This window comes from Gasterosteus aculeatus, chromosome 6, assembly GCF_964276395.1.
Source record: "Gasterosteus aculeatus chromosome 6, fGasAcu3.hap1.1, whole genome shotgun sequence".
Lineage (NCBI taxonomy): Eukaryota > Metazoa > Chordata > Actinopteri > Perciformes > Gasterosteidae > Gasterosteus > Gasterosteus aculeatus.
Genome location: NC_135693.1, coordinates 19,056,377 through 19,084,246, shown reverse-complemented (window position 1 = coordinate 19,084,246; position 27,870 = coordinate 19,056,377). Strand labels below are relative to the sequence as shown.

The 27,870-nt window shown below is 47.5% G+C and overlaps 1 protein-coding gene across 1 annotated transcript; it reads right to left on the bottom strand.

The window, feature by feature from the left end:
* Positions 1-25,874, bottom strand: cdh5 (cadherin 5). The gene is made up of 15 exons (XM_040178735.2): positions 25,050-25,874; positions 18,141-18,362; positions 17,647-17,926; positions 16,957-17,079; positions 16,634-16,801; positions 16,339-16,526; positions 14,495-14,596; positions 14,235-14,377; positions 14,007-14,140; positions 12,657-12,766; positions 12,286-12,382; positions 8,781-8,911; positions 8,248-8,362; positions 4,908-5,040; positions 1-4,354 (listed from the first exon to the last, which is right to left on the bottom strand). Exons 2-15 carry the CDS (start codon positions 18,360-18,362, stop codon positions 3,973-3,975), a joined length of 2,328 nt encoding a protein of 775 aa, XP_040034669.2. The 5' UTR covers positions 25,050-25,874; the 3' UTR covers positions 1-3,972.
* Between the last annotated feature and the right edge of the window lie 1,996 nt (positions 25,875-27,870).

Here is a 27,870-nt window from a genome sequence, read left to right as displayed (position 1 = left end):
CTTAATGTAGTGTTTATTTTTACATTACACTTACAAAAATGTCAGGTAATAAAAAGTAGTTGCTTTACACCATAAAAACAATATATAAAACATTGTGTTTGCCATCAAAAAAAGGAAATACAGTATTTTGTTTAAGGATAAAGGCACATGTTGCTCACTTGGAGACCCTTACTGTATTTACACGTGTATTTCTACGTGGTTACTCTTTTTTTTTTATATTGGTTTGACACCCTTTTGTGTGTATCTACATGAGCACAATCACAAGCACAAGCACACACACAGAAGAACGGTTAATCACATATTCCCTCAGACGGCCATTCGACAGCAAGTCTTTCACTTTCCAGCGATCACAACAGATTGTGTCACGTTTGACTTCTTCTAAATGCAGCAACACCGACTGCGAATAAAAGGAGGTGAAGCCGTTAAATCACCACGAGGCACGTTTTTTTTTTGTTGTTGTTTTTTTCACTCAAAGTATACTCCTCAATAACACTTTGCAAACATAGAAAAGCGAAATCAACCAAAGGTCTGCTTTTTTCAAGCTAATATCTTGATACACATTTTGTTGTTTTCTTGACATTAAGAGGAAAAACTTTAAAAAACTATTTTCTGTCTGAATCCCAACCTGATTTTCACTTTAGAAATATAAACACATATAAACACTTTTTATCATGTTCAGCTATTATACTTATACAACATGGCATCCGTCATCTTGCAGCTGCACAGTAATGAGGAGGAACATAATAACGGTATTTAATGTAATGATTGATGTATTTTGGATTTACCCATCTGCCTCTCCAAATGTCTCAGGACCGAACCACACAACACTTTTAGGAAAATAGATAATGGAGCGTTTCTGCCTGCTGCAGGCGGCCGATTTCAACAACACCGTTTTTTTTTTCTTTCAAATTCAGAGATAATGGCGATGACATAAAAAAGAAATGCGAAAAACAACTTTAATGTTGTTCCCCGGAGACCGACGGGTCTGAAAAACATTTCCTCCAGTGAGACCCACGAGCTGCGTCTGGTTCAAACAAAGATGGCCGCCAGAAAAAATAAGTTGCTCGTTACACAAAAGGTGATCTTCGTTACTTGGTAAACGTTGCGTTGGGCCTCGCTTTGCAAACAGGATGTTAACACCTATCGCACAATCAGTGTTTTTTCTTTTGCTCTTTAGTGTTTCTGCTCAGCTGGAAAACTCATCACCGCTCCACATTGTTCCCTCCGTCGTCCCTCCTGGTCTCGTCCCCGTGTTCCTCCTCAGCTCGCCGCTTTCCTTCCCTCGCCAAGGTTGTTTTCCCAGGCCGAAGCGAACGGGAAGTGAACACAATGTGTCGGCTCGCGGGAGAGATAACACAGACAGGAAGGGGCGGGAGCAACCCCCCCCCCCCAAACCGGGACAGGAAGTTGACTCCGCTGTTGTGTTTAGCTGATTAGAGGGCGACGAGAGAGGAGCTGCGGCGGGAGACGACAGGGAGGCCGAGAGCGAGTTTATTCATAAGTTTATGTGTATTTGAAGGCAACAGGAAAGCGCTGAGGAGGCTTCCAGCTATTGTGTCCAGCGGCATTCAAAGGAGCTTTAAAGAAACAACTTCAAGTCCAAACAAAACAGATAAACGGGAGAATAAATAAACCTCTTGAATGGAATGAAAATGCTATGGTTTTTAAGACACATGAATGTTGTCTTGTCGGTTGGACCGTGTTAACGGGATGGGGAAAAAGATTTGTCGATTGCTGCTTTGAACTTTGAACTTTTCTTGAATAATTGACCTGAAGATCCTTTATTTGCGCGAAGATCCCAAAAATCTGTCAGCATTGTTTAAATGCTGCTGAGTCCCTGATAACCAGGGTTCCAACAGCCAATGAGCGCAGTTTCTCCTTCAAATATCCAACATATACCGGAAATTACCGGAGGATTAAAAATGACCCGATCGATGGTTTCTTCCATTGGAATTGGCGCCAACAACCAATGAATTAAGGAGATGATTGTAATCAATGACACACAGTTGAGATGACCTGAAACCCACATTGCTGATGGGCCTCTTCTCAGGTTCAATTTGACAAACATGTTGCTGGTGTTCAGCTTCTTAAATAAACGCCAGTTGTGCTGCTTATTTCGTTTTTTTGTTAATGCGGATGTAATATCTTGATTCATTTTTGGGCAAAAAGGCATCTCGGGCTCAATGGCCTCATCGCATCAACAATCAAACGAACAGATTAAACAATAACTGGTTTGAGCCTTCATCTACAAACAGGCAGATCATTTCATTGACAATAATAGTATAGCATGCGTCCATGTTCAGCTTGTTTGAGGCACTGCGTCCGGACAGTTAAAACGAGTAGACTTCCCGTATCGATCGAGTAAAATGCTTCCCCGTTGGAATCGACACAGACTCCAGTGAATTAAGCCTCTCCGGCCCGGTCGAGGGGATCTGAATGAGCAACAGCGCTGCTTGTAACGACGCCAGATTAAAACCACGGGGCCTTTTTGACAGTAGCCCCAGAGGATGGGAGGTTAAAGTTGTTCGAGCCACCTCGTGGTCATCACAGCGGCCCGGCTGGCCACTTTCGCCGCTCCGCGTTTCCTGAGTTGTCTGAATGACTTTTGTTCTAGTGGCCCGCTGAGAATTACTGTGATGAAAACTTCTGTCAAATAAAACCTGGGAACATGCTGTAATTCTGTCGGCGCGGCGTTAGTGCCGTTTCCTTTCAGTCAGTCCGGTTTCTCTTTTTTTCTCCTCGGAGCGGAAGATAAATGAGAAAATGGACAAAATTACCCACTTAGAAAAATGGCTCGGCGGTGATGTGATGGTCGGTTTCAGGAACCAAAAACAGGGTTTTCTACCGTGAAAAAACTGCCTTAGTGCTAAATATCAGGAACCTTTGGTGCAGCTTTCTAAACGTCTTCCAGGCGGCCAACACCTGAGGTTCTGCTACGCGTTTTCCAGACGTGAACTTTCCTGAAAGACTCTTTTCAGTATTTTAGCTGAAGCATTTCTCTGTGATCAAACTGCTTTGAGTTAAAACTCTTGCAGCTTCTCAGATTTTCCCCTCAAACACCCTGAAGATCTTATTTACAAATCAAATCAACCTCAGAACAAAAATGAAATCCCGCTTATGGCCCTTTTGTCGAGGAAACAAGTTCAAACAGGCCGTTAATATGAAAGAAAAACAGAGGACGGAAAAAAATAAGCTGAGAAATCTCAAATCAACCAAGAGCTGTTTTAAAATGTGCCACTTTGCTTCCCCAGTAGTAAAAAAAAAGAACTTCCATTGATAATAAAAAAAGGCGTGTTAGCCGATACACATAAACGAGATATCAAGACGAGTGGATGTAAACATTTGATTTGATAAGACTACGCGTACGTTTCCAAATCTAGATTATGCCATAGCTGAAGAAATATACATCATTTGTAGGTGTGTGTTTCCGTGACATAGGTGCATACAGATGACACGTTTTAAGAGACATAACACGAAACTTTATCCGCGGTAAAGTTAATGGTGTTAATACGGGGATTCAAAATGCTGCTTTGACTCATGAACTGAATTCAAACGTAAAGGATTTCTACACGTGGTCAGCAGTGACCCATCAACCATCCGCACTTCGCCCGTCACTCAGCACTGTGGCGGAAATCGCTAAAAAACGCATTTTTCGCGGCGTGGATCTCGCGCCGTCCTCAGGAATCGACCTCCTCGCACATCGGTGCGGCAGACGGCGTCGTGCTCCGGTGTTACTTTAAGGAAACCTGTCCAACGTCTCCTCGGGTGCAGACGACGGGCCTGTCGTTAGAATAAGAGCTCTCCAGAAAACCAAACGGAAGCGTGTGATCTCCTCCGTGCGCTTGGATAAGTGTGAGTGTGTCTTTATGGCTCTTTGCAGTGCGTGTGTGTGTGTGTGTGTGTGTGTGTGTGTGTGTGTGTGTGTGTTTGTGTATTTTGGCATCCTACACGCTCATCAGCAGGCGGTCTCCATCAGTACTGATGGTAGTAGTCGGGGGCATCCACGCCGTACAGCTCGGCCAGGGTCCTGAACCTCGGGCCCCACTCGTTGAGGAAGTCGTAGTCCAGGTTGGAGCCCGTGGAGGAGCTCCCCAGAGAGCTGAGGCTCCCGGCCAAAGACTCGGGGCCCTCGTAGCCGTAGATGTGCAGGGTGTCGTACGGGAAGCCGTCGCGGTCGTGATCCGCCTCGTCCTTCTTCACCTCGATCATCACGGCCATGTCGCCCTTGCGGGCGGTGGGCGGCGCGTGGTGGTGGGGCTTCTGCACCATGGCGTAGAGAGACGGGTGGGGCTGGTCCGGGTGACGGAGCAGGGAGCCGCCCTGGCAGGCGGAGGAGAGGATGGAGACGTCGTAGCTGGGAGAGAGCGGAGGGCCGAAGGTTAAACTCCACATATGACCCCCCCCCCCGCCTCAAAAGTCCAATAAACAGTGACAGTGGTGCAGATATTATAGATGGCATCCAGGGGTTATGTAAGGTTACTATTACTATTAAAATATGGATAAGATTGGATCCGGATGAGATTAAACTTTAATTGTTTCATTTGGGCTAACTGGGTCATCAAATTGACAGATACAGAAAAGGAAAATGAATATTGCAAAAGGTTCGAGTTAATAGACTGTACGGTTTTCTACAAAAATATGAAGTGCAAAATAAAGGTACGGCATCAATAAAAACTGGAGGACATAAATATTGTACTGCCTTTCAAATATATCTGCATATATAAAATTATATGCATATGACTATATATATGCATATAAAGACGAGTATTAAGGTGAAAAACATTTCTGCAACAAATGTTTCAGATCTTGATTGAATTCAAAATTATTTTGAATTACTTTGTTTCAAACAAAAATCTCTTTAAAAAAAAAATGAAACAGTGCATATTTTTTCCTTTTCCTCTACACACCCGTTAGTGTCCATCTCTCCTCCTCCCTCCTCGTCGTACGTGACCAGCTGCTCGTGAATCTCGCCGCTGTTCTTCAGGTTGGAGAGGGAGTCCTTCTGGTAGCGTTTCCTCATCACAAACAGGATCACGATGACTGAAAAGCAGCACAACCAGGTTTGCTTTTAAAACGTATTGATCCTTCATCTGCTTTGATGGACACATGGTACGATGTCATCTTTTTTCTCCTTCCAGGAGCAGAATAAAGCTGTGAACCAGTGCGTATGGGCCATGCATGAAAGAGGAGCTATCTTTCCTGCTGGACCAAAGAAGGAGAGAGAATTAGGGCAGGAAAATTGGAGACAGAAGAAAGAATGAGGGCAAAACCAAGTGGGGAAAGTGGAACACTAACGAGGGATTGAGACTAGAAACCCTGCAAGAACAAGGGGGGGGGAAATGAGCAGCGGGTGATTTTAGGTGTCTGAGACGTTTTGCCTCGAGCGCGAAAACCTCCGATGAATCTTCTCCGCCGGAGACAAAAGCGAGAGACGGAAAGAGAGGAGAGCAAAAGACGCAGGAAGAGCGATTCAGTAAATAGCAGAGAGGAAGTGGAAACGAGAAGGCAAAATGAAGAGGGGGTGGGGGGGGGACAAAGAAAGGAAAAGGAAGGAAAGTTTGTGTCTTGCAGGTGACGAAGAAATAAACAATTGTGAAAGAGAGAAACGGGGTGAAGAGAAGAAAACACAGGAAGAGGTGACGAGTCAACACGTGGACTTAACAAGTCATACAGAACAAACCCTTAACAATCCTTATGGGAACAAGTGTGATTTTATCTCCGTGTCTGGTCCATCACAAGGAATCCAATAAACGCAGCAATCTTTAATGAATATTAAAGGTTTTGACAGACTTCTACCGGTTACTTGAAGCCAATCTGGATCCTTTAATGAAGTGGCCAAATTAAAAAAAAAACCAATCAGATAAGAAAGTGGGATGAAGGTTTTTATTCCTGTTCTTTGCTGTTGACGCCCTTCAGAGACCAGAGAGATGAGGTCATGAGGGCGACGGAGCAGGAGAGAATAGAAGGAAAAGCTAAAGAAGTGAGGAGAGCAGCCGGGGGGACGGGAGACGTCCGGCTCGACGACGTCCAGACAGGAGACAGCAGGAGGACAGAAGGGCACATTTGGACGTTCGGCCCCCATGTGAAGCTCCGGGCCTTCTCAGTCGAGGGCGAGCACGGCTAATTTTAAGTTTGCCTGGGAAACCGGCAGATTAATCTTTTACAACACATGCTGCGGAGCTTAATAAGCCCTGGAGATATCAGACTTAGAGGGGAGAGGAGGAAGACGAGCAAAAAGAGAAGAAGCCCTTTGTAGAGAAACGACTTTCCGCGTGTCAAACCCGAGTGAGAAAGTGCGTGAATGGGGAGGGCGGTAAATTGCTTCGGGCCCTGGCAGATAATGACAAGTGCATTTAATAGTTAATCTGGCCGCCGTTGGGGGGGTTGTTTGATAAAGAGAAAGAGAGAAGAGAAAGAGGAAGAGAGCGATGAAGGAGGGAGAAAAAAGGGGGAAATGGCGCGATAGCGAAGGACTATATTAATAGTTGATAGGTTGAGTGTTCGGCGGTGTTTGATAAGCAGACGGCACCTAAAGACCCGATAAACTCCCTCATTACCGCCGCCGTTCTTCTGCTGCTCTTTCCCACAATCCTCCTCTCTCTCTCGGCGTCCCTCTTCTTTAACCTCTTTCTGTCGCTCTGCTTCCGGCGGAGCGCCCCGTCTCACTCTCCTCTCACCCGTCTGCCCGCCTCTCTCATATCTCCGCCTAGATTCACGCCTGTCACTCCGCCTCCGTCGCTTTTCATCTTTAACTTCTTCTTGTCTGTCTTCGTTGGCACTTTTCATCTCGTTTGGCCAACTATCTCCGACTCGGATCTCACCCGACATGACAAGTGTCTCTTTTTTTTTCTTCCCCCAGGAAGAAAAAAGCAGGAGCAGGGGGGGGGGGGGGGGGGGCGGGTGGGGGCGAAGGTATCAAAGAGAATATTGAGCTGACAACCGCAGGCATTATTTCCACATCCGTCGCTGCATTATTCATAAAACCAACAACAGAGAAGGGGGGGGGGGGCTCCCTGCAAACTTCTTAGTTATCGCAAAGCGAGCAAAGTGGATGTGTGCGGATGCCCCCATCACACGGGGCCACGGGGCCTACGTGACCCCCCCCCCCTCAGAGGTCAAACCTCTCAGAAGACTTCGATTCGCCAGCAGCTGTTTTTTTTCTTCCCTTTATCACCGATAGAAACGTTTCATGAGCCCCCGTTTGTTTCATCAACCCGAGGACGCTCGGTTATCAGGACGCACCCCCCCCCCCCCTCCAGAGAGGGGACAGTTGTAGGGAAGCTAATTGTGCTACATTTCTCGTAGCGTATGTAATTACTTTTTCAACAGCGGCAGTGAAGGTCGAGCGGGGGTGAAACCGGAGCGACGCAGAAACAGGAAGCGGCGTCCGGACGGGAAGTGACACGTTCTGTTTGCTCGGCTTGTTTGGAATCCACTTGTGTTTGATTTGTTTACTTTCCTGCTTCCAACAGCCACAACAACAACAACAACAAGTCGGAGATCAGAATGATTTGGGATCAAATTTGCAGCGTCATTGCGGCACTGCAGAAAACTCACCGGGGTAAACAAGCACGAGTATGAAGAGACGAGAGAGATATTTAATCATGCAAAGAAATGCAACCGATTGCCGGGAATCCATGGAGCCTCGGAGGGACACTGTGGGATTTAGGAGGGTTTACGGGCAGAAGTTGGGTCTAATATTCATGTCTGTGTTTTCATTGGCGTATAATCACCTGAAATGAGGTATTTTGTGCTGTAGAACGGACCCTTCACATCATTCTACATGTATTCACGATGGACACCCGGTACCTTCGCTGCCCACAATGCAACTTGAGCGCTCACGGGCCTCTTGAAGATTCCTGCGCGTTTTGCAACCGGCGGCTCCAGAGATTCGGGGGTCTGGCAACTGGACTAGAACTGTTTTTATTTTCTAAGTGAGTCCTCTACAGCTGACGTGGACTCAAGTGACATCGCTCGAGGCAACGAGTCGGCTCTCGACTCTTTTTGGAGTCACAAAGGGGGATGAGACAACTTTTTTCCCGGATGCAGTTCTCTGATGTGTGGAACTGTTGAAACTGGCCTTCGAGGTGCTCTCCGAGATGAAACAATGGTCACTGGAAACAAAGGATTCTCCAGGCGCTCTGAGCCACCGAACAAAGGATCATCTCCACCAACCCCGACAGATGATCTCGGGGAGAGGAGCTGCGCGGAAAAGTCTCAGCGCGGAGGAGGAGGACTCGAACGTACCCAGTATGGTCAGTATGCAGAGCAGGATGGCTATCAGGGCGTGCACGCTCACTCCCATCCTCCGGGCGCCGGCTTTGCACTGCGTGGGAATCCGCCGGGCGTCACACCGACACGACTGCAACACAACGCATTAGTGACACATGAGCTCTGCAATGCACGAGGGTTCATTTGACCTGTTGGGCAGCACGTAAAATCGTGCTTGGTCACCTTTTCGTGTTTCAGTTCTTATGACATCCTGACAGCAATCAAAGAGTCAAACACTCTAAAGTTCACCGGCTAGATACACATCCTAACAAAGATCAGCACCGTTTAGCAGCAGATTGCAGTTCAAACTAGTGTTTCTTGTGTTTAGGTTATGTCACAAACAGGTAAAATAAGTCAAAATAGACTTTTGATTTCACACGGAGCAGAAAGTATGTCATCTGACGCCCTCAGAGGCAGAGTTATATATACGCGTCGCAGAGCATTACTCCTCCGAGGTGTAATTACGACAGGTGGAAGAGAAGCGCCTGCAGAAAAGCTCCTGAACAGACCTTGATTGCCAGCTTGGTGACGCTGGTCTGGGCGGGCTGCCCGCCGTCGCTGATGTGCACGTCCACGCTGTAATCCGCCGGGTCGTCCAGGCTGAACGGGCCTTGTTTCACCGTGAGGTCGGACGTGCCGTCTTCGAGAGAGAAGCACATGAACACACGCGGTTACAGAGTGACGCCTCGACCTTTCTGCGCAATCCGCGTCTGATGTGTCCGAATCATCACTTTGTCCCCAGGAAGAGGATCTAACGTTCACCTGCCTTTAGTCTTCAAAGTCTATTCATACAGCGAGCGTCTGTTGCAAGATACGCGAAGAGAAAGAAGGCAGACGGAACGCTTGTGATTATTTGTCCGTTTGCTGCATTTAGGATTTCTTTCGTAACGGCAGCATCATAAAAAGAGACAAACATTTTGTGTGTCCTCAACATGCACCGAGCCGATTGTTGTCGACGATACAAACAACACAGCACGTAATAATCGGAATGCACCGTTAGTTGTTTCTCAAAATACACAATGAGCTTAAAGTCAGAGGCGGCAAAAAGGGAATAGAAGCCAACAGAAAAAAGGGTGAGAATAGAACAGAATGCAGTCATCAGTCAAAGCCCCGGCAGGCAGGAGTTTCCTGCTGAGGCGACGGGCAGAGCCTTTCTCCTGAATGTCCCACCAGCGGAGGAATTTGAGAAACTCAATGGCAGGAAAGACCCTCAAGGACCCTCGGACACGCCGAGACACTCTGCAGGACCCCCGGCCAGAGGAACAGCTCTGTTTGAATAAAAACAACCTTTGTGTTGCTCACATTTGCACATAGTGGACTTTTTAATTAGCGGTGTCTTGAGAATGACTTAATTATTTAAACCCCCTGAGAGATTTCTGATATGAGCTCTGATTCCACCCGTCAGAGGCCTTAAACGATGTCTTTTAAAGGCTTCGGTCAGGAGATCAATGCCCCCCCCTCACACACACACACACACACACACACACATCCACTTTTACTGATTGACAAGCTTTGTATCTGAAGTATCTGTATCTGCAGTTATGTAAAACAAGTTGTTGGAACATTTCTCCGCAGATCCACGGTGTCAGAATCCGGCATTAAAAGATGTGTTTTCCAGCTCGTGAGCGTTCAACATGTCCGACACCCAAGAAACCACCACCTCACTGTCATTCCCATCGTTGTCTTTGAGACCCCGTGTAGTCGCTGCCGGTGTGCGTGTGCGTGTGTGTGTGTGTGTGTGTGCAAAAGAAGCCTTAACCAACTGAATAAAAGATGAAAACAGCTCCTGTCCTCCCATCATCTCGTCCCTCGTCCCCGTCTCGTCTCCCGCTCTTTCTTCTGTCGGAATCCGTCCCTGTGGATTTCGGCGCATTCCTCGATGTCCTCTCTGCCCCCCCCCCCCCCCCCCCCCCATCAGTGTCTCTTCGTCTCCTCCGTGGAGCCGGTCTGAAGGCAGAGTCGCTTGTCACTTCGCTGCTGTGTCCTTCAGGGTCCCCGGTAATGAGAGCGGCTTTTAAAGAGCTGGTACTGGATGAATATTTTAACAGCCTTCACTTTGCGGCCCTTGTTGCCTGTGTGTGTGTGTGTGTGTGTGTGTGTGTGTGTGTGTGTGTGTGTGAAGTGGTGTGAGGTGAGGTGCTGTCACATGTTTTCTGGGGGGGGGGGGGTCCCCGGGGGGAACAGAGGTTCGCAGGTACAACCAGCACTTATCAAACTATCTCCTTCTCGGCTTTGCGCTCATCATAGACACACGACCTGTCAATCACAATAAGCCCGCCCTAAAGCAAACCTTCACGGCCTGATTGACTCCAAATGACTCACTCTTATGTCTGTTTCTTTCCCTCTTCGTCTCTCCTCTCTCTTTTCCTGCCTCGATTCTTCCTCGCGTTCGTCGCTCTTCATCGTTCTCTCCCCTTTTAAATTTGCCTGATTTTAGCGCAGCCTCACTTTAATATTACCCGTGTCCCTTAATCCCGGTCTCTCCGTCTCGCCTCCTTTCATCTTTTTTCCCTCCACCTCTGCCTCATCTGTCTTTCCTTTGGCTCTCCTCCGTCTCCCTCTTCCTCCTTCTCCGTCGGTTCAACGCGTCGCCGCCGCCGGCAGAGAGGGAAATGGAAAATCACACCTCTGTTTATCTTCCTTTCAGTGCGCTTCAAGTTTCACTTAAATGAAACAGCAACACTTCTCCTAAATCTTTCATCTGACTACCTGCGGCTTTCATCCATTCACTCTTGCTATTTGACCAGAACAGTTTGGTAACTCTTTTCCTGCGGCTTTCATGTTTCATGAGATCTGAAGCTGATCCGAGAACCGTTTCGTGCCATTTTGTGTCCTGGGTTGAGAAACACCGGAGCACCAACCTTTGCCTAAATATCAGAGATGTCTGGATCAAAGCAGATGCCTCATCAGAGGCCACATCGCGTCCGTATCTCCGTCTGTTCGCTGCAGCTGACATTTTCCAACGTGCATATTTGTATCTCTCACAAATGGCGGCGGATCTGCCGCTTTGCACCCCCCCCCCCCCCCTAATCTTTTGGAAAGCTCACTTTTTAAGTTGAGTCAAAGAGTATAAAACAGCTGAATAAGTGATCCACGGGACAACATGTAAGGCCTCATAAAACGGCCCTCATTGGAGCTCATGCTTCCCTTTAAAGCACATTTCCATCCCGTCGCGTGAATGCAGTGTTTTCCAAGCGAACTCGTGTGTGCCTGCACGAGTACGTCATACAATCATGGGCGCTAGCTTTCTCTTAAAGTCGAGTGATGAAAGTCAGCCCGCATCTGAATTAAAATAGTCCTATTTTTCTGGCAGATCGCCACATTGCGAGGCGCAGAAAATCCACGTTGCCGGGAAGATGAATCGCCGAGACTTTGTTGATCCTCCGACGCTCCACGCGCGCCCCGAGCACTATTCAATTATTCAAAGGAATATTTCAATACCGACCAGATGGGCTGTTGCTTTTGTACAAACACACTAAATATCCTTCTGACTGCGGTGACTTTTCTTCTACCCTCGCCACGTTTAATCGGTAATCTTTTGAGTTTAAGCTTCAGCTCTCGTGGATTGAAGTCGTGTTACGTCTGGGAACATTTCTGGAAATCCCACATATCAGAATATGCAGTTTCCGACCCCCCCGCTCTCCGTGCTTTCATTGAAAGAAAGCACCACTGTAGCTGTGTGTGTGTGTGTGTGACCTTCAGCGTTCCTGGCTGGGATGAGTTTAGAATCCATCCTCATGTCCGCAGAGACACTTGCTCTGATTATTTTCGATATCTGCTGCTGTGCCTTCCGGACGGCGGCCAGACGGGCCGTCTAAATCCTCCTCCTCCTCCTCCTCCTCCTCCGAGGAGTTCAAGCAATTCCCACCTTTAAGCAACAAAGCGCCGAGCCTCAAATAGAGTCTCTGTTGTCGCGTAGCAACAAGTGGCGAGGCCGGCTCCTCCTCGAGAGCGCCGCTCCGAGCAGCAAGCGGGGCGACGGAGGTAAATGCACGCGCGCTCCGTTAGACTTACTGCCGCGGCTCCTGACGGAGAAGTTGGAGCTCTGCACGCTGAAGCTGAAGGAGGCCGGCTGGTCGTCTTTGTCTGCGGCTCGCAGGGTTCCGATCACCTGAGGAGAAACACAACAGCGAGGTTGTGTAATCACGTGGGTAACGACGGTAGTTAAACGTTGGCCTCTCTCAGCGGACTTTCAGATTCAGCGTAAAGTCGGACTTCCTTTGGGACGTGGACTCCGTGCTGTGTTGGTTTGGACCATCGGATCTTATCTTAAGTACTAACAGAATCTCTTTAAACTGCATTTCTTTGCGACTGGAGATTGATGCTTTTATTTTTCCGTCACCCTGGTGGTCAAAGCAAAGTTAAAAAGAGTGTGTGTTTCTCACCGTGCCAGTGGGGTCGTTCTCACACACGAAGATGTCGTCCACAATCAGCTCGGGCTTGTTGTCGTTGATGTCCAGAACCGTGATTTCCACTTTCACTGAAGACTCCAAACCTGCAGACGGACGGCAGCACGTTAACGCAGTGTTGGGAGATTAAAAGCGCAGAATGCGTTGATATTTATGGGAACACTCGTAATGGGGGAAACTTCATTATTTACATGTGCTTTTTGTCCCCAGGTGGGACCTTGTGATTTATGACTGAAAGGATGTTGACTTTAAAAAGTCCCGTCTGCGAAATGTGGTGGAAAAGGATTTTACTGCAATTTTTGAGCAGTTTTAAGCAGTTTTTTTTAACGAGTAGCAGGCGACTAACAGATTTCATCATCATATCTTAACAATGCGCCGACAATGGAAACAGATCTATGAACGGCCTGAAGCGATTCTTCAGAGCAGACGTCCGCTGCAGGAAGAAAAAAAACGCTTACGTCCTATTTAATGCTTATGTGGTCCTCAGTGTGGAGGCAGAATCAATCATCCTGTTAGGAGAGCGATTGGAAGGATGCAGGTGTGTCCCGAAACCCTTACGTTGGAACCAATACTTAACCAACACGATCCGGTTCCTCTTGGTTTATGAAACCTTACTAATACTACCTTACATTGATGCAAAGTCCCCACATTTTATCGATGTTTTTGTAACATTGTTGTTTGCCTAATAGCTGGTGTGACACCGTGAAGCTGATCCGGTGTGTGTGTGTGTGTCTGTCTCAGATGGAGCCTCAAGGGCCTGAAGGGATTTTAATTTGTGCGCTCTTTGTTTGGCAGTTGTGCTCTTTTTGTTTTTCCCGCATTAAATCAGCTTTTACACTTCACATCACTGATGTTGTGAGTATTGGTCTTTTGATGAACGCGTGGGTCTCTTTCCTGCCCCTCGTTCAGAGATTCTCAAACTATCTTTAGCAGAGAACATATATCGAGCACCTTGTCGAGCTCAGGGGACCGTTGTGTTCCTTAAACATCGCGAAAATAGATCTCTAGACTCCATCGCCGGGTCTAAAAATATACAGTTTGGTTTTGGAGACTGCAAAGTGAAGAAAGGAACCCACTGAAGTGATCATTCCCTCCTTCTCTCTGCTCCCCGTGTGTGTCGACCAGGTGTTGAGAGACAATGTGTTGAATCTTTTAATGCGCTCGACTCCCGTCCCTCGATAAATCCAGAGGAACACGCAGCCTTTTTCAGCCCCTCTAACTCCTTCCCCGTGTGCCAATTACCGCTTCTGGAGAAAACACATGGTTTCCATTTGTTATTGTGTGTGTGTGTGTGTGTGTGTGTGTGTGTGTGTGTGTGTGACGCACCGTCGGAGCCCTCCCGCGCTCTAACTTCGACCACGTGTTTGGCCTCCAGCTCTCGGTCCAGCTTCCTGCGGGTGGACAGCTGACCGGTTTCCTGGTGGATGCGGATGGGGCAGTTGGGGTCTAAGATGGAGTATCTGACCAGAGAGGGCGAGACATCGGCGTTAAAAGCCACAACGCAGCACTGGTTGCATTACTATCGTCGCTTTTTGCGTCTTCGCGGCGTCGTACTCGATCGTCTTTTTGGCCTTGTCGGGGTCCCTGGCCGAGACGGCTCCTATGTATCTCACGTCGCGCTCCTCCGCCACGTCGAAGGTGTAGACGGGCTTGTTGAACACCGGCGCCTCGTCTACGTCCAGCACGTTGATGGTCACCTAAATAAATCCAAATAGATCCAGTTGAAAGACCCGTGATGTAAGTTACAGTTGTTCCTTCTGTGTCTGCAAGGAGCTCTGTCACAAGTGAAGGGTGGCTTATTGTTGGGTATTTACCCTGGCGGTGGTGGTGGCGCTGTTCACCACGTCCGTGACATCCAGGCTTTCATGCAGCTTGACGTTGAAGGTGTAGCTGCTCATTGTCTCGTAGTCCAGAGCCTGAGGGTCGGAGACACAATTAAGAATTCATTTAAGGATTAAGTTCCTACTAGTTGAGTTGACTTGATTGACCTGATTTCAAGTGCTCCACGCTAACAAAGGTGACAAATATGAGTTTATAGGGTTAAAGGTGCAAAGAGAACCCTGTGCACACTGAGCATTGTTTCATTATTATATCAAGTCAGTTGCAGGATTCGTTATTTCTTTGTGCAACTGGAAATGAAGTAAACTAAATGATCCACTTCTCTCATCAAAATGCTGTAAACTTAATTTTCCCTCACCAGCATAATGTTTTTGAGACCAAACTCTAACGTCTCACGACTTCAATAAACGCTTATTATTTATAGGGCTTCAGAAGTCTAAGTTTCCATATTGCTTGCTTTTATTTTTAGACTGAGGACACAAGCGCATTTGCACTTCTTCTTTTTCATGTGCTGAAATGCACCACCCCCATCTTCATCCTCGGTGCGTTCACACCTGCGTCTGTTCACCCAGGACAGCTGTCCGTGCCAGGTGCAAAAAGCCTTCGAGTGTCAAAACCTGGTGCGGCTCCCACTCTGGGTTCCAGAAACACAACATGCCGCGTTTCCCCTCCGCGTCAAACACCTTGCCATGCATGAAAACACCTCATTCCTTTCACCTCTTTAAAGTCAAACTGGGACTTGCACGGTGTTACGAACGCTCTTTCATGTCGCCCGGTTACGTGGCAGCGAGCTCCGCTTACCGCCACTTCTCTGCTTATCGTCTCTTCCCCGATATTCTACCGTTCCGTTAAATGCTTGTTTCTGGTGCACTATTTTATCTGTGGATGGGACACCACAGGTAGGCAGGAATGCACCGTTAACTGGATTATTCACGGTAACAGGAATACTCCGAATCAAAGGCATGTGTAAACAGCTTAACAAGAATAAGACCTGAACCGCAGAGAGGACGATAGCTGGCTTACTCGCTGCACCAGTAAACACATGCGGTTGAGAAGGATGCGAAGGGGCTGCAGAGCTGAGGGGCGAGTCGAGCAGAGACGAGATTGCGGTGCGATTCCATTCCGGGCCGAGCCGTAACCGAGCTCACTCGGCTCGTCGGGAATACGTTTCCAGCGCTCTGATGTCCCAAATGCTTTGGCAGAGCGGCGCAATCCAGCAAAGGAAAGCCGCCAGAGTCCTTTCAGGCGTGAGTAGCTCTCCTCACTGGGAGGAGGCACCGTCGGGTCGTAATGACGCTTCTAATTCAGCAACAACCTTCTGCAAAACAATCTCACGGTCGACACTGCGATTCGTTTTAAATGCAAATAGTTGCCGTGTGCTGGACAATGTTGAGGGAGCCTTGATCAGAACGTCATGTCTTCATTCTTACGCTCTCCTCATTAATGTTGGGGAGTAGGTCATGCGATATTTTTTGTGGTTGTCTCGTGCTATTCTGAATGAAAGCACCACTGATAATGTCAAATGAACATCAAACCCATTGTTTTGTGGAGCAGCAAGTATGAGTGTGTAAACCTACTTAAACCACTTTCACTTCAGTTTGGATTCACACAGAAAAGAGATTCTGGGGACCTACAGCTCTTCTATAGAAGTGAGTCTGCTGTAATACCAAAGTGCTCTCATGTAGCTGAAATGTCCAGCGTTTCATTTATTTGAACAAAAAATAGATTTTAACCAGGTGTGTCTTTTCCCCTCAACAAACCCGTTGCATCGTTCTAAAATGTAAAGTGAATATTCCTTTGGTGACCGTGAGGCTTCTACCTGTTTGAGCACGAGGTCACCATCTTTGTTGGGCTTGCTGACTTCAACGCCGAAGATCCAAGGTGTTTTTTTATCTGGAATGGAGAAGACAGGCACTTTGTTCCGAATCTCATCCCTGTCGTCCACCTGCAGAGTGCCTATCTTCTCGTTCAACTTGTGGTCCTCCCGAACGTTCAGCTCATACGTCCCTGCAGACAGAGAACAGACATCGCTGTGAATGTGGCTGCTTTAAACACGTTGGATAACCTTGAGGAGCAACGGATTGGAACCTTTGGCTCTCTGGAAGTTGCCTTACTTTGGGTGAAAGAAGCATGGTTGTCGTTGGTGTCTCCGACGGTGATGGTGACGGAGGTGGTGGATGTGCTGCCAGAGGGCATTCCTCTCATGTCCTGGGCTTTAACCACCACTACATACTGGCTCTTGGTTTCCCGGTCCAGAGTATTCGTCCTGGAGCTGATCACACCTGAGAGAGACAGACGGACGGAAGGGGTGTCTTGACTTATCAACCGGTAGAAATAGCTCGTATCATCCACCTCTGTCTTCATTAACTCATTCAGGAAAAGACGAGGCGGCTGCAGGATAAGACCATCCTGTCGGGCGTCAGTGCCTCCGGCCTACCATTGATGCTGTTGATATCGAAGGCGCCAAAGTCTCCGCGTTGGGTCAGAGAGTATCGGAGGTCTCCGTTGGCCGTAGTGTTGTCATCCGCATCGGTTGCCTTCACCTCAACTACTTCAGTGCCTGGATGAAGAACATGAGTGTAAGAAAAATGGTAACAGGAATAAGGCATCAGGCAGCTTTGCAAAGGTGTCCAACCCAAATGTTCTTGTATTGAACACTGAACTGATTAAAGCAGCATAATTATGTTCTGTGATTGTGTTATTTAAGTCCCCAACGTGCTTTCTGTTTTTTCCGTTTACCCGGTAGGTTGTGCTAATGATTATGACAGGTGTTGACATTATTGTTTAATTATTTTCCAACGCTTTTCACAGTTCTAGTCTATTTTTAATTAATTGAATGTAATCACCGGCTGTTAAATGTCAAATACTTGTAGCAGGGGAAACTACTTGTCTTGCCAAACTTTGCTAGTTAATAGTCTGGTCACATGCTTAGCGATCAGGTTTGGACGGGTTGGAAACACACAACCGTTTTTTTGACCCATCAATCACACCTCCGGCCTCCCCAGAAACGACCTTCACGCGTGTTACCAGCATGTAGCTTTGGGTCTTGTCTCCCTGTCTCATCCCACGCTGAAAAACTAAAATTGTGACACCCTTGTGAAGATCTTTTTCGCCCGTGACCACTCACCTATCGGGGACCGCTCCATAATGGATCCATTGTATGTTCGGGGGAAAACTGGGATGTTGTCATTGATATCTGTCACCTGGACAACAAAGTCTCCAGAATCCTCTATTAACTCGCCGTTCCCATCAAACATTTTGGCAGTTAGTTTGTACATGCTGTTCTTCTCTCGATCCAGAGTTTGGTTGACAAACAGGTCTCCTTTGGAATCCACGAAGAAGATCCTGTTTGCTCCTTCACCACTTATTTCAAACTTCTTCACATCCACAGTCTTGCTCGACTTCAGCTGCGAAAGGAAAGAACGAACGCGGTTGACTTCGGTTTCTTATACTCAAATCAACAACCTCGGTAGGCTGATTATTTTAGCAAAATCACTCAAATATTAAGTGAATTCCCAAGATCCTTTGCAACATCCTTGAAACTAAATGTTGACACAAAGTAGATCTACGGAAGTACAGCAGAAACACAAGGAGGAGCTCCGGCCTGAATGAGCGTTCTACCTTTCCGATCCTGTAGGCGACGGGTGCCGGTTTCTCCTCTTCCACGTAGAGAGCGTTCCAGATCCAATCCCTCTTCTGCCTGGAGAGGATAGGATGTGACTCCTTCTTCACGATCTCATGGTGGCCTTCCGCCACAGGAAGGCCAAAATCTACAGCAACAGCGAGAGCCACGGACATAATTGCCATGAGCCCAAGAGTCCACAGCAGGAGCCGAGCCATCATCTAGGAGAGAAAGTAATAGGGAGGGATGAGGGGGGGAAAGAGAGCGAAGAGGGGTAAAAGAAGGAATAAGGGTGACGGGAGGACGCATGAAAGCAGAGGAAATGTGAGCGGGAGAGAGGGAGCAGAAAAGAAGAGGGAAGAGATCACATTAAAACCACTTATCAGCTGTGGACAGACCCCTTCACGGTGCCAGGGTGATACTCGGAGGGAAGGCCAAGGGCTCGCGGCCCCCTCACCACTGAGCTTGAGGTCCAGCTATCGGTTTGGACCAGAGCTCTTAAACCAGCCTGGGACCCGAATTAAACATTCAGCCCGTCATCTCGGGACCGGGGCTGAGGCATATCACTAATGTGGTCGTATGGGGATCTATTAAACATAGGCCTGTGACCCATTTTAGGTCCTGACCCGCTGGCGTAACACGAGGGAGGAAAGACAGACGGACAGACGGAGAGACGAGCTGACATTAAAACCACTTAGGATGTCCGTCTTTATCAGCCATTGGAAAGGCCATTTACCACGAAGGGACTGTCTGACATTTTACATTTGTGATTGGTTTTTATAATGCTCCCCTTTAATGCAGCATATGGAAGTGTCGCTATTTAAAAAAAAGAGTTTGGGTGAAACGCAGTTTCTAACACCAGCTTTAGATTCAAACGCAGGATTATAAGAGAAAGAGGAGTCAGTGGACGACAGGGAGGAGCAATAAGGACAAAGGTGTCCCCATGTGGGCTTCAGTCAATCAAATGCAAGCTGTTGTTTGACATGTTTTTATCCGGCAACAACTTCTGCTTTGATGAAATGCGACGTCATCTGGCAACAACGTTGCCCGCACACATTCCTGCTGGGGCATCAAGTACTCAATGTAATTCTACTGTTTGACTTCAATTGAAACTTAATTGAATCCTCTTAGCAAATGCAGTGTTTTGGCATCAGATGCGCCTTCAACTTGCAGGCTTGCGTCTTCTTACCTTCAAACTCCACATTCACAAAGACACATGTTTTAGTTTTGGTCTGAACTGATGAGACGAGACTTCCACATTGGATGTTCTGTGAGGTTCCAGAATAATCCAAGGAAATCAACCAGAGTGTCGGACAGATTTGACTTTTCCTGATGACATCAGTGCAGCGGATTACCAACGACTGTCTGCATTGAAAATAAAAGGCAATTCCCCTCAATAGTGACAAAGGAACATGCTTGTGCTGCTTTAGGAAAAGTCTGGGGATCAACCGTCATGAGGATTCATCCTCTGGGGAATATGAATATCATGACAATACTCCAGGTACTTTAAATATTTAAGCCGTGACCAAAGTGGTGAAACCACAAAATAACAAACCTACTAAAACAAATATAATGTCACAATAGAAGTTACTTAACTGGATTTTTCCCCACAATCTCTTTTTCATGATCTCTGACGTTTTAATACTCTACGCAATACATGATGCACGATGCATCCAAATCAAGTATCGGCAAGTTACTGCAGAGACATGAAGCCCAAAGACCTCCTCTTTTCCTCTACTCCGTCCCCACCGTGGTCCCTGCCTCCCCCCCACTGGGCTCTATCTAATAAAGCAGAAATGCGGGGAAAATAATCTTCAAAACATTTGAGTCTGTGCTGTGCTCTCCGGCAGATATCTCAGCGCAGCTCCGCGGCGTCCCCGTAGACAGATTAGTGCCTCTTATTGTCTCCCGGCCATTAGCAGCAGAGAGGGAGTAGGAGAGATTAGGATGAGGGGATTATACCGGCACAAAGTCTTCTCCCTCTAATGGCCTAATCTCGTATTCTGCTGACCTCCCCTGACCTCTTCACACGGCTCCCCCCAAAACCAGCTCTCACACTCGACAGGGGTTTTTGGCCTTTTAGTTCACGTCCTTTTGTTGGAGTTTTGTTCTGTTTTGGTCTTTGTTTAGTTTCCTTTCAAGACTGAATCAATTAAACAGAAGAGCATCTTTCATTGCAGCTTGATGTGGACCTCTGAGTGTGAGCGTACGTGTTCACTTCATCGACAAAGTATTTCCGCTTCGTGATGTCTTAATCTCACTCGCTGGTAGCCTTCTCACGCCTCTTCCTCTCGTTATGTCCACTCACCTGACTACTCGATGACGTTTATCCGTCTCGTCTCTCGAGCTCGTTGATGTGCAACACTTGAGTTTGGTGTTTTGGATTTGATTGGACACTTTTATTCTGAGATTGACTGGACTGTCAATGCTGACATATGAGCCTGTATCCTCATAGAGTGGGTTTTTCTATCTTTGCAAAGCAGATATTGTAATGACTGAGAAAAAGGCGCTTTCTCCATTTCACTACCAAAATGTGGAACCGGGAAATGAGGATGTAAGGAACGAGAGGGGCAAAGAAAATAGGCTTCTCCTTTTATCTTTGATTAAACTTGCATCATACAGATAAAATATTCATTCTCACATAAATAAAACTGATACATCAGACACTTGAAAAGGGCAAATTGGTCTGATGTTACAGTTAACTGTCGCTGGTCTCCATGACTTCCTCCCATGGAAACATCTTAAAGGTCATTCCTTTCTTTCATCACACGCTGTGTACGTCGCGTATTTGAGCTCGTTCAGCTGTCTTCTTTTTCATGTCCGGTTTTTTAATAGTTTAGTTCAGTTAAGTCTCATAATGCTTTCCTTTGTCCGTATGTTTTTTAAACTGTGTTGGTAACTGAGAATGTTCTGCAATCACCTAAACCCAGAACCGACGGTGTTTCCTGATGTTTGTCCTGCTCCTCTCCGGCCTGATCTTCCCCCACGTATATCCTTCCTCTCAACGTGGTCTGCACAAACAGAGCACGTCCACAGTGTGCGCTGCACATGTATGTTCTCAGGGCACGAGGAAAAGGAAATGAAACAACTGCAACATGTTCGATAAACGCGCGTTGGTATCAGAACAATTGACTGTGTTGTGTGTGTTGACTCACACTTACACAAACGACTACAGCGTCATTTCTGTGATGACCTCCATGGGGGGGGGGGATTGTCCCTAAAAGGGCATTTTTCAGTGAATTTCCTTCTCCATTTGGGGAGCTTGTTACTCCTTCCCTTTCATCAGCGGCGGGATGTGTAAACACAATGCCCTCTGGGAAATGCCCGAGGGTCTGTTAACGAAGGGTCGTGATTAGCGAGCGGACGCACCCTTCCTGGTATTCAGCTGACGGCATCTCCCTCTTTTGCTTCTGTCTCACACTTCTGGTCCCTCTCCTTCTTTCGGACTCTTTCAATGGTTTTGTTCAATTTGAAGAAATCAGTTGAGGTGAAACTCCAACTTTGTTTCTGTCAAATAGTTTTATTTCCGTTTTCTTTCCTCTCTGCTTTTGCCCTTTTTCACCTCCTCTTTTTCGTCGCTCTCTCCGACTCACGTTGAAGGCGGATTAGCAACTTCGAAGATGGTGTGAAGGATAAACACAGCAATTTAACACCTTAGACGCAATTAAGCTTTTCACTTTAAGAAAAAATCCTTTAGTGTGACTTGTAAAGTTTTCTTCAGTCAACTCCCCCCCCGACAATGTCACGCAGGCAAATCTCACTTCAGGATTACACAAAGTTGTTTACGGCATCATCTAGGTAAGGCCGAGGTATGAAAAATGAATAACGTGTCTGTGATTACATCTGAACACTGTCCGCGGGGCAGCGGCAGAGTGAGCGACAGACGCCGGGATACGGTTGTCATTCTCCGGGACGTTTGGTGACTGGCAGTGACCCAGTTTCACGCCTCCAAAGGCTAAAGCGGGGAAGCGAGTCGACGAGACGCCATGTTGAGGTTTCGACCGACCGATATTCAGCACTGTGTCCCGGTGTCATGATGAGATTTCATCATTCATCATATGATCAATCACACGAGCGGCGCGTTGGTTTCCATTGTTCACATCATCACAATCAAAATCCAGAGTCTATTCAAACTAAAGGAAATAGTTCAAATTAATCAAGTTTTGGAGGCAAAAATGAAGATTGGGGAGTCTGTCTTTCCACGACTGGCAAGAAGAACGGCAACAATGTGTTCTTTTCTGTAGATTTACAGAAATAATAACTCTTAAATGCACATTGTTCTTTGATTGAATGAAAGGGCTCCAAGGGAAAGAATAGAATGGAGTAAAATGTAAACTGCTCTGGCCTTTAACGTGATAACATTGTGTTTTTCTTGTTTTTGTACACGTCTGAAGCGTGAATGTTGTGTCAGTTTATGAGTCCGTCGTCTCTCTCGAGTTCAGAAGTCTTGGTTTGGGCTGCTGTGATTGAGTCTTTGTGTGTTTGCTGTGGATTTTCATTGTCCTTATAGGATGATCCCTAAAGACCGCGGTTCTCCCTTGAACTCTACCGGCATGAGTATAAAATAAATATCAAAATTCATGTCGAGAGTCATGTTGTACACTGTGCTCGCTTATGCTCCCCAGAGTGTGAACCTCTTTCTGTAGGACCTTCTTCGTGTGCCGCTCACGGGCCAACACGTTAATGTTTTTCAAAAGTAGTACAGCTGGGTTGCTGCGAAGTCTGTTCAGGCCACTCATTGTCCCCAAAGGATGAGCCCTGTTGACTTTGAGGATCACATGACCCCTTTTTCTCCAGCAGCGCCCATTAAGGAAAGTGTGTTTCTTTGCACAGGAGATAGCCTGTTGCATGATTTAACAGGCTGGCATTTGCAAACCACTCCCCAGAGGAAGAACCTGTACCTTCTACACTGCTGTGAAAAATCTGTAATCAGCGTGAGGTCTAAAAGTCTCACTCCGTGCTTTGCACATCTGTCTGCAACTGGTAGTAGTTTAGCCTAATTCAGTCGACGAAATCAGGGGTTGGTTTATTTTTGCATATAGACGGTTTTCTGCTGAATTGTCAAGGGACGACTTTTAAACTTCTGAAATGGTGCGAATAATAATCTCGGTATAAATTTGGCCAGAAGTAATCTAAGGAAATGTGCCATGAGGCAGCAGAGAAGAAGGAGGAGAACCAACAGAAGTCTGGTACCACGGTGGAGACAAAGACAGAGCAGAATATACGAAGAATGTCCTCTACCTCAGAAAACGTGTTTTCATTTTCAAAGAATCCAACATACTGAATTTGTCGAGCTTCGGTTTCCGAACAGCTTTTCCAATGTCAGACATCAAAATGTGCGGTGAGATCTAAAGTGTTAGACGCGCCTCAGATCCGCGCCGCCGCTGAACGCAGACGGCCGCTCGTGCCTGTTGTTGAGATTACAACATGTTAATCACAAAGCAGCTTCTAACAATCAGTGTGCCAGCGCGTCACACCAGGAACACACACACACACACACACACACACACCGTCATGTCACAGAGTTTATTCACGCTCTGATTGGTGCTCAAGAGTCTTCTGCCTAATTCTATTTCCTTTCACAATCAGATGAATCAGATTTGGTTACAGCCAGACCGTTATGAATGATGTGGGCCGGCTTTACATCTGACAGTAATAACCCAGCGCCATCTGAACGTGATTTAGCCTAGCGTGTTATCCACATTGGTTTTGGCTCAGCTGTCGGCCCCCTGACTGCCGAAGGGGGAAATTTCCAACACGGCACACCCGAGTAGTGAAAATGCTGAAGGAGGAAATGTTTTTTTTTCCCTGTCCGGCGCAGCACGTAGCGAATGCTCTTATAAATCACTTCAATATTGCTGAAGTAGTTACGGGATTGTTTCTCATTTCTTCCAGGCGCGTCCCCCCCCAAAAAAATCAGGGTCGATCGAGGCAGTTTGGCATCTTTTGAAAATCTCACATTCCGAGCGGGATCGAGGGACCAATCGGGGAGACGTTCAAGTACGTTACGGTCAAATCTAAACGCGTCCAAATGCAAGGTGCAGTGCGGTGTGTTGCGTCCAGCGCAGGATGCAGGTCAGCGACTGAAAGCAAAGCCCCAATCAGCGACTTCAGCTGCTCCGACATCGCCACAGCTGGACAGCCTGTCAACCACTCTGACATGTATCTGAATGAATGAATGGCTCTAATCATAAAGTCTGTGTGTGTGTGTGTGTGTGTGTGTGTGTGTGTGTGTGTGTGTTCTCCCAGATGGCACCCAGAGGATTTGCACTGATAGTTCCCTCTCCAGGAATTAGACCGCCGGGTTTAGTTGTCATCAAAGGCTTTCGACGTAACAACCAAATCCAATCACCTGTGTCGCTCCGGGCGTGGATCCAGACCCACAAGAAGAAAAGAAGAAAAAAAACACGAGCGCCACACCGCCACCAAACCGCCAGACCAACCACAGCGGCAGAAACTATCCAATGCCCTCGATAGAAATGCCCCCAATGAGACTTTGTGGTGACCCAACGACACCACCCGACCTTTCTGGAAATATTAAACAGCGACACCAACACTTCACCGCGGCGCCAGCTTGACGTCAGGGTCACAGAACTCTTTTATTCTTTCCTTTGTCATTTCCTGCTCTGTCCTACATCATCCGGCATCGTCTTAATGGTCGCATGTCGGGAATGACAGTCCAGCCTCTGGGGTCTGGAGATGTGGGGGGGGGGCAGCACTCAATTACAGCATTCAAATCTCCACCGAGCTGTCCGAGGTCATCGGCGTGACATGGCGACGGCGGCCGGCTTCCTTCACCGGTGCTCGTCAAGCGTTTCACCCTCCCTTCACTCTCCTTTGATGAACTGGATTGGAATCGTCCAGCACCATCTCACACACTTGCGCAACATAAGAAAAGGGAAACTTACCACAGGGACAGATGGTCCAGGCCGAGCAGACTCAGATGTTGTATTTTGGCAAGAAATGAAGCCCGGGTCCTTGGAAGTGCTGCGGTGGTACTTTGTGAACGCGGCAGGTTGCTGATGAGATTAGCGGCTGGTAGGTGGTCGGCTGCTCAACGGGGAGTGAAGCCGCCTCCACTGCGGGTCTTCTCCTCGCTCTCACGCTCACTCTCTCTCCTCTTTGTGCGTTGCGGGTTCTTCTGATGTTGAAGGAGAGCAGCAGGTGTCGTCGTTACAGGCAGGGACTTCTGTCTCCTGCTCGGTTCTTCACCAGGTTTCTGCGCAAATCCTCCTCCAGAGCACAAAAAAACACCACAGAAACAAGGCAAGTCTGTGATGAGGTGTGGGTTGATTCCTCTCGAAGGAACCTGCAGAGTTCTCCCGGGAGGAAATCGCTGAGACAGCCGCGCCGGATTGAAGATCTCCTGCTCAAAACAATGTCTTTATCGCCCAGGCGTTTGAGGTCCTCTGAGGTGGCTTTTTCTCACCCGGTGTTGAACCAGAGCTGTCCAGACCCCCTCTCGTACAGGTCACTGCCCACTTCCCCTCCCTGTCACTGTGGTCGCTTTCCGTTGCACCCTGCTACCGCTCCTTTTCCTGTCCTGGAAAGGAGGTGGGGGTGGTGGGGGAGGTATGCGGTGGGGTGGGGGATTGGTGGAATGACGGAAGAGGAAAACAAAAAAATGAGAGAGGCAGAGGCGGCGAAAGAGGGAGCGCGTATGTCAGAAGGGCTGAGAGACGCTCGGCGAGGCAGAGCAGGCAGCCGGCTCATGTTCATGGAGCAGATGGAGTGAGTGTGTGAGGGAGGAGAAGGGAGGGAGGGAGGGTGGAGAGGAAGGTGAGGGAGGCGTCGCTCCTTCTCTGGGAGGGGGAGAGGCGCAGATTGAGAGGGGCGAGGAGGTGGAGGGGGTTTATTATTCATGTGTTTGAGATAAGGATTAAGTTAAACAGGTTATTGGGGATAATCCAGAGAGATTTCCCCTCATGAGGCTAGTAAATATTTCACACACACACACACACTTTATCCATCTCTTCTCTTCGGGGGGAGTTGATCAGTAATTCTGCGGATTAGACGGGAAAGTCAACGCGTGTATTTTTACATGAAACCTCTCCTGTCTGCTGTCACCGCCTCCCCCGTTATCCTCCCCCCGATATCCTCCCTCCCTCTCTGTTCGCTTGCAGTCTGAGTTCCCAACTACTATATTTTTGTCACATCTGGGAGCCGCCCGTCATCAACATGACAGACATCTACACTCGCTTTGAATCCTCCTCCCTTATTGCAGATGTGAAGCTTCTCTCAACAGCAACGAAAGGTATTTGTTTCTGCTTAAGCACCTTTAACGTGAAGGAAAGCGTTTGACCACTGATTCAAACCAGCGATCTGTCATCATGAGGTCGTCACGCCGCCGCTGCTTTCACGCTGGAGAAACAGTCTCTTCCAGCCGCTCGGTTGTGTGAGAAAATGCAAATTGTTTTACTTCCCTTTTTTTTTTGTTTCTTCTCCCCGGTGAACCACAAGTGTCATCTGATGTTTTTTTAAATAAAATAACTCATGTCTAACTTTAGGGGAGAACTTTCTCCCTGAAGGTGCGTGTGTGTGTGTGTGTGTGTGTGTGTGCGTGTGTGTGTGTGTTTAGACAGATAAGGAACAGACTGATTTGATGACAGTTACACACCAGAGAGATATAAAAAGCCTGAAGGAAAGAGTCTGGAAGTGTATTTTCTTTTATGAACTTAATAAACAGCGACGTGTGCATCTGTGTTCACACTAATATTCTACATGCAACTTAACTTGAGGTATTGATGGTTTTTCAACGCTGTGCCTCTGAGTCTGATCGTACTGAACGGGACGAGAGGAAGAAGAGAGGAAATGACACTTTGCCCTCGTGTCGTCTGTCAGTTTTCTTTCTACGTATACGAGAGTGATGGTTTGTTCCACAAACGAAACAACTAAAACGTCACAAATATGATGGGGGAACTTGTTTACGCGTCCCTGTTTCCTCTCCTCCTCTGAGGCTCTCCGTCATTCTGTCTTCTCAAAAAAAAAAATCCTCATGCTCTTGGCCTACTTTTTCTTTCACTTAAAAAAAAAAAAAAGAAAAACTCTTTTGCACTAAAAATTGCCTCCTCGCTGTGCTCGTGACATGTAAGGAGAACTTCCCCCCCACTGCTGGTTTGACTGGAAGACGACCACTGGGAGCAGAACATCAAGGACGGAGAGGCAGACTGTGAGGGAGGCGAAGAGGCCGCCTCCGTCATTAACACCTGCAAAGCTCTCATATGTATTTTTAGAGGCACATTCAGAAGACAACAAAGTAGTGCAAACAGCAACACATCCGAATCAGAAGTCTGCTATTGAGCAGCGAAGGTGTTGGTCTTTCCTCAGCGTGGCGTCGGGTCCAAACCGTCAGCCGTCGATGGTCTCCGGTGCAGCCTGGCGCTTGCAGATAACAGTCGGCAGTTGTGAAATCTGACCTTCCGTCCGTCCCGTGGACTGCTGACGTGCTTTGAGCTTTAAAGAGGCACAGACGTGCTGCTCGTAGTTGCTGGACTAATGAAAGAAAACACTACACAGTCAAATGCATCGGTCCTGCGCCGATAATCCTTTATCTGCTCAGAGAGACAGAGGACGAAGAATATCAAGAAAAGCTGCAGCTTTGAAAGTCTGACTTTAGTTCCCTTTCCATCAGAATCTCCCAGTCGTATCTGGTGAAGTGGACGATTACACGTCTTGGGGCTGGAATGAGTCTTTCTTGCCACAGTTTGGCCCCTGTTGCATCATCGGGTG

Excerpts from the sequence above, each read along its gene's own strand:
- cdh5 (XM_040178735.2), bottom strand. The coding sequence starts at position 18,362 with ATGATGGCTCGGCTCCTGCTGTGGACTCTTGGGCTCATGGCAATTATG. Across the intron at positions 17,080-17,646 it reads TATGGAGCGGTCCCCGATAG|GCACTGAAGTAGTTGAGGTG; the intron begins GTGAGTGGTCAC and ends TTCTTCATCCAG. Across the intron at positions 12,767-14,006 it reads AGCGCGGGAGGGCTCCGACG|GTTTGGAGTCTTCAGTGAAA; the intron begins GTGCGTCACACA and ends GTCCGTCTGCAG.